This window comes from Dendrobium catenatum, unplaced genomic scaffold (assembly GCF_001605985.2).
Source record: "Dendrobium catenatum unplaced genomic scaffold, ASM160598v2 fragScaff_scaffold_1676, whole genome shotgun sequence".
NCBI lineage: Eukaryota > Viridiplantae > Streptophyta > Magnoliopsida > Asparagales > Orchidaceae > Dendrobium > Dendrobium catenatum.
In genome coordinates, this window is record NW_021320138.1 from 1065210 (window position 1) to 1072360 (window position 7151).

The window sequence follows — 7151 nt, forward strand, 5'->3', positions numbered from 1 at the left end:
TAATTTGATTGATCTCCCTTCAACTGGTAACTTTCATACCTGGTTCAATTAAAGACAAGATAATGCCATTCATCTTAAGTTGGACCGGGTTTTAGTGAATGAAACTTGGATTAATCAATTCCCTAACTCTCACTATAATGTGTTTAATTCTTTTATTTTTGATAATAATTTGATTGATCTCCCTTCAACTGGTAACTTTCATACCTGGTTCAATTAAAGACAAGATAATGCCATTCATCTTAAGTTGGACCGGGTTTTAGTGAATGAAACTTGGATTAATCAATTCCCTAACTCTCACTATAATGTGTTGAGTAGCCTTGTATCCGATCATACTCCTCTCATTCTCAGAGATCTCCCTACTAAGAATACCCCTAAGAGGTTTATGTATAAAAATTATTGGAGCCATATTTCGGAATTTTGGAGCATTCTATTAAATATTTTTCAATCTCCGGATCAAGGGAATCCTATTTTAAGCCTCTATAAGAAGCTGAAACTTCTTAAAAGGGAGATTAAAACTAGAAACTGGAATTCTTCCAATCACATTGCTACTAAATGTGCTTCCTTAGCTGTCACTCAAGATATATGTCAGAAATTGATTGATAATGATCCTCTCAACAAGGATTTGTGTGGTGATCTCAAAAGAATTAATGTTAATATTAACTTTTATAATTCTTTGCATGCTTCTTGAACCATTCAAAGATCTAAGATTAAATGGTTAAAGCATGGAGAAGAAGACTTGAAGTTTCTATACTCCAAAATCAAGAAAAGGAAGGCTTTTAATGGTAGCTCACTAAATGCTGCTATGAATCATCATGATGAAAATGATAATGGCAATCATTTTAGTATCATTCAACATTTCAAAAAACTGTATAATTCTGCCCCTCCGGTATTAAATGATACAAGGCTTATTCCTAGAGGGAAAGTGGTACCTGAAAATGCCATTCCTTCATTAGTTAGACCCGTTACCAATGAAGAAATTTATCTGGCTGCTCCAAATCGACACCTGGACCTGATGGTTTTAATTTTGATTTCTATCAAAAAACGTGGAGTATCACTGGTCCTCTTGTTTGTAAGGCTATCAAATCTTTTTTTATTAAGTGCTATTTGCCTAATTGTGCCAAAGCTACTGTTATAGCTCTTGTTCCTAAGAAATCTCATGTTGAAAATATTCATGACTTCCGGCCTATATGTTTATGCAACGTTTTTCACAAAATTATTGCTAATATTTTAGCATGCCGTATGAAAATTATTATGCCTGGTATCATTGAGAAAAATCAATTTGCTTTTATATCTGATAGGATTGCTATTGATAATCCGATCCTGGCTAGGGAAATTATAAATCTTTTCAAAAAGAAGAATAAGATGAATCTCTTTTGTGCTAAATATGATATCAAGAAAGCCTTTGATACTGTTTCAAGGAACTTTCTTTTTGCTCGTATGGCTGATAAGGGTTTTCCTAGTATTTTCATCAACTGGGTAAAAGCATGTATTAATGATATTCATTTTTCTATTTGTCTGGACAGATCTTTGGATGTTTTTTTTTCATCTTCCACGGGACTCAGACAGGGTTGTCCACTAAGTCCATTTCTGTTTTGTATAATTATGGATGCTCTATCTTGTCTCCTTGAGTATAATTCTGAGTCCAGTGGTTTTGAAGGCTTTAATCTGAATAATTTTCAGCTAACTCACCTTGCTTATGCTGATGATTTATTGGTTTTTGGAAAGGCAGATTCTAACAATTGTGAGAAGCTTAAGAGGGTCATTAATTTGTTCTCTATGCTCACGGGACTTCATATGAACCTGCATAAGAGTTCTCTCATTATTTCCCCTAGTGTTTCTTGTCCTAATGACATTTCTAATATGCTTCAAATTCAAAATGTTTCTGATAGGTTTAATTACTTGGGTATTCCTATTACTTTGGGTCGGACTAAGGTGTCTGACTTTGCCCCTTTGATAGAGAAAATCATCTCTTTACTGGCCGGTTGGAAGGCGAAGATGCTTTCCTTTGCTGGGATAATGCAATATATTAAATACACTATCACTAACACTGTGGCTTATTGGATTAGGAGCATGACTTTGCCTAAAGTTATTTACAAACATATTAGTAAGTCATGCTCTAATTTTCTTTATCATGGGGAGACTGATGGCAGGAAACTACATTTGATTTCTTGGAATAATACGTGTAAACCGTATTCGTATGGTGGACTTGGTATTGCTTCTTTACAAGCTTTAAATTTTGCTTTTAATTGCGGTATTATTATGAGATGCTATAACACTAATTCTCCTCTTGTTAAGTGGTGTCTTGCTAGATATAGCAGTCCTTGGAAACCTGCCACGAACACTGCAACTGCTTTCTGGAAAAATATTTGTAATACGGCTGAAATTGCAAGGGAGAAATTCATTTTTTCCATTGGTAATAACAGCCCAATTTCTATTTTATGGGATCATTGGTGTTTAGGGGAAACAATCCTTGATAAATTTCATAATTTTCCCTCTAACATTGCGAAGAATTCACAGTTAGCTAATTGGATTCAGCAAGATGCTTGGAACATCCCGGTCTTTGAGAACCCTTCCATAAGGGATTTTATTCTGAATATTCCAATTGTTCCTGATAATAAGTATCATATTAGTTGGGACAGCAATGGGAATGCCAAATTTAGGGACTTCTATTTATATTATTTTTCTAATGAGGAACAAGTTGATTGGCATCATATGGTTTGGCATAAGAAGCATGCTTGGAGATTTTCTGTTTACTCTTGGATGGCTCTTAAAGGAGGGTTAAAAACATGTGATGTGTTAGCTTCGAGAAACATTCACTTTTTAGATAAAACATGTTCTCTTTGTCACAATAGTTTGGAGACCACTTCACATATTATGTTCGAATGTGATTACTCTTTTAAAGTGCTCCAAAATCTCATACCTTCATTTCAAACTTTTTATTTCAGACCAACGATTTTTTTAGCCTTTCAACATATTGATAATTTGGATAAGCCCAAGAGCATTAAAAATGGCATCCTCCTCATTTTAAATGCTGCTATCTACTTCATATGGATTGAAAGGAACAATAGAAAGTTTAAGTCTATTGCTTTATGTTCTAATTCTCTGACCAAGAAGATCTCGAAAGCTGTTATTATCAAACTTCTGGGTTGGAAGAATGGCATTGAGATAAAAGAAGTGTTGAATCTGGTTTACTGATGCTACTTGTATCTATGACTATTGAAGGGTGGCGCTGTTTTTCTGTTTAAGTTGCTTTGGGGAATTTGATGTCGAATTTTTTGATTACTGTCTCTTCTGTGTCGATGATCAAGACCTGTTTGAATGTCCCTGTGGCTTCCTTAAGCTCGAAATACAGGTTTCTTGGCTGTGTACATTGATGATCACCTGCTATCCACTTTTTGAATGGCCTATGGGCAACCAAAGTGGGTAGGACCCTTCGATGATTGCAGCCAAAATAAATATTCTTAGTTCATCCCAGATTTAAAGGCTCTTTTGTCTGGTTTTTATTTACTGAATACTGTTTAATCTTTTTTTGCATATCCTAGACCTTTTTTGGACAACACCTGCTGGGAAGGAACTAATATGGGCTGGACGTTGCATATGCTGAAAGATGGATCGCAGGAGTTTGAGGATTCTGGAACAAAGGGGATAGTTGAATTTTGTTGATGATCAATCCTTTGATCCTGTCTCTACCTTCGGGTTTTTCGACGGCATGCTTGGATCTGTTTTACCTTCTTTCTGATTGGCTGTGAAAGTCTGATGTTCTCTTCTCTAATGTTCTTTATTTCCTTTATTTCTTTTATGTTGGTTTTCTATAGGTTCGGTTTTATTCATTCTATATTAGTTATAGAATGATTGGTTGTTGTTGTAATTTTCTTTTTTTTATTTCCTGCTTTTGTTTGGACCTTATTGTTGAACTTTTTATCTGTTTTTAATAAAATGGGCTATGCCCCTAATTTCCCCCAAAAAAAAAACATCTATAGTAAATCTCAAATCAAGAGAAAAATAAAATATCACTTTATTATGTTCTTGGAAAGAAGCCAGGGGGGTCGCCTTAATGAGGCTCTGATGTAGATGTGATCTGATTTGATTTAATTAGAGTTGATAGGATTTTTTAATTTAAAAGCTAATTTCTCCTTTTAGAAAAGCATGATCTTTCAAAATAAGGAAGGTCAAATTTTCAAAAAGAACATATTTAACGTACCATTTAGAAGAAGGATCACAAATTAAATTAAATTTTAAAAGAATATGCATAAAAAAAGTGTGAACAGTGATCACGTTTATTTTATTAAAACGTGATTTAATATAGCATTTTCTGTGTTTTTTATTGTTTCTAACTATTATATTTGATTCATTGACAAACCTGCTACATTCTTAAGATATTTTATAAATAGTTTTATTTAAATATTATAATTTGTAATATTTAAATAAAATTATTTATAAAATATCTTAAAAATAAAACATATTTTTAAAAGAATCAAAAGATAATCATTAGGTACAGTAAAAAAAATAGAAAAACACAATATAAATAACTTTTTAATCGAAAATGTGATCATTGTTCACATTTTCTATTAAAACGCGATTTCACTTTGCATTTTCTATTAAAATGCAAACCCCTTTGTGTTTTTGATCATTTTCAAAATGGGAATGCCAAATTTAGGGACTTCTATTTATATTATTTTTCTAATGAGGAACAAGTTGATTGGCATCATATGGTTTGGCATAAGAAGCATGCTTTGAGATTTTCTGTTTACTCGTGGATGGCTCTTAAAGGAGGGTTAAAAACATGTGATGTGTTAGCTTCGAGAAACATTCACTTTTTAGATAAAACATGTTCTCTTTGTCACAATAGTTTGGAGACCACTTCACATATTATGTTCGAATGTGATTACTCTTTTAAAGTGCTCCAAAATCTCATACCTTCATTTCAAACTTTTTATTTCAGACCAACGATTTTTTTAGCCTTTCAACATATTGATAATTTAGATAAGACCAAGAGCATTAAAAATGGCATCCTCCTCATTTTAAATGCTGCTATCTACTTCATATGGATTGAAAGGAACAATAGAAAGTTTAAGTCTATTGCTTTATGTTCTAATTCTCTGACCAAGAAGATCTCGAAAGCTGTTATTATCAAACTTCTGGGTTGGAAGAATGGCATTGAGATAAAAGAAGCGTTGAATCTGGTTTACTGATGCTACTTGTATCTATGACTATTAAAGGGTGGCGCTGTTTTTCTGTTTGAGTTGCTTAGGGAAATTTGATGTCGAATTTTTTTATGACTGTCTCTTCTGTATCAATGATCAAGACCTGTTTAAATGTCCCTGTGGCTTCCTTAAGCTCGAAATACAGGTTACTTGGCTGTGTACATTGATGATCACCTGCTATCCACTTTTTGGATGGCCTATGGGCAACCAAAGTGGGTAGGACCCTTCAATGATTGCAGCCAAAATATATATTCTTAGTTCATCCCAGATTTAAAGGCTCTTTTGTCTGGTTTTTATTTACTGAATACTGTTTAATCCTTTTTTGCATATCCTGGACCTTTTTTGGACAACCTGCTGGGAAGGAACTGATATGGGCTGGACGTTGCATATGGTGAAAGATGGATCGCAGGAGTTCGAGGATTCTGGAACAAAGGGGATAGTTGAATTTTGTTGATGATTTATCCTTTGATCCTGTCTCTACCTTCGGGTTTTTCTACGGCATGCTTGGATCTGTTTTACCTTCTTTCAGATTGGCTGTGAAAGTCTGATGTCTGATGTTCTCTTCTCTAATGTTCTTTATTTCCTTTATTTCTTTTATGTTGGTTTTCTATAAGTTTGGTTTTATTCATTCTATATTAGTTATAGAATGATTGGTTGTTGTTGTAATTTTCTTTTTTTATTTCCTGCTTTTGTTTGTACCTTATTGTTGAACTTTTTATCTGTTTTTAATAAAATGGGCTATGCCCCTAATTTCCCAAAAAAAAAAAAAAATAAACATTCATGGGGGGAGGATTAGTGAATTATTAGGCTTCAATCATTCACTAATCACATCGCTAACCTCGCTTAATTATTGTTTAGTTTCTTTCGTATATGTAGGATGCACTAGCACTTAGTTCAGGCCCTCCTAGATCTAAGGACATGTTATGCTATATTTTTTTGTATTCTTCCTTTATGCTACCCCAAGGGTTAGTATTTAATACTTGATGTAAATCTACTTAACGTAGCGACACCCTAAGGATAATAATTTGGGACCTGTCTAACAAACTTAGAGAAATTCAAGGAGCTAGGACATACCTCCGATTGACACAAAACATTAAACATTTGAACTTAGTAACACTCTAAACCCTGTGGAATTTTTTAGAAATTTTAAAAACTCTTTAAACCCCTTAATTAAAAAACTCTAATTTAACCCCATAATTAATCCCCAATAACATCAAAAAATTCTAATAAATTAAAATTAATTCAACAAATTACTCATAATACATCAAACTCTTCAAAATTTAATGCTTAATCCCAAAAAAATAAATCATCTTTGATTGGACTTTAATTCGAACACTAATTTAATTTTGACTAAAATCACTATTTTAATTAAAGTAAATAATTTAAAATTTCAAATTTTCTCCAAAAATATGGAAACATCTCTTTAAGTCATTTCTGACTTTTGGGGGTGATTCGAAGAAGTTTGAAGCTGATTTGGATAAAAAACCCTAAGTTCCTTAATTAAATAATTTTAATAATTCCTTAATTATCCTAACTTTAAAAATTCATAACTAATTCCAAAAAAATCCAAATTGGGTAAACTAAAAGAAATTCAACTCTGATTGAAATTTATCATTTATTAAAAGTACTATCTTTCTAAAATTCAACAAAAATTAAAAAGTTAACTCTTTGGTCAACAATAGTTCATTGACTAGGGCTCAAAACTTCTAAAATTCATAACTTTGCATAAAAGATTCTAAATCTAGAAAACTCAAAATTTAATTACTCCTTGTAAGGTCCAATATTTAATTAAAATGCTAAAGCCCCAAAATCTAGTCTGTTTCTAGAAGTTAACTTTTAGATATGATGACCTCGGACCTTCTAAAATCCGTTAATTTAACTTAAACTTCATATAATATTATCTTAAGCATTAACATTGACCAACCAATTAAATCAACTAAAATAGAA

The 7151-nt window shown here is 32.5% G+C and overlaps 1 protein-coding gene across 1 annotated transcript; it reads left to right on the forward strand.

The window, feature by feature from the left end:
* Positions 1-802: 802 nt before the first annotated feature.
* Positions 803-3195, forward strand: LOC110096819. Its single transcript, XM_020822942.2, has 2 exons — positions 803-1015; positions 1099-3195. The coding sequence occupies exons 1-2, from the start codon at positions 803-805 to the stop codon at positions 3193-3195; spliced, it is 2310 nt and encodes a 769-aa protein (XP_020678601.2).
* Positions 3196-7151: the final 3956 nt, after the last annotated feature.

What these genes read in the sequence shown, in the direction of transcription:
- LOC110096819 (XM_020822942.2), top strand. Translation starts at nt 803, where the DNA reads ATGAATCATCATGATGAAAATGATAATGGCAATCATTTTAGTATCATT. An exon ending in ATCGACACCTGGACCTGATG is followed by an intron (nt 1,016 to 1,098) that starts GTTTTAATTTTG and finishes TTTTTTATTAAG; the next exon opens with TGCTATTTGCCTAATTGTGC.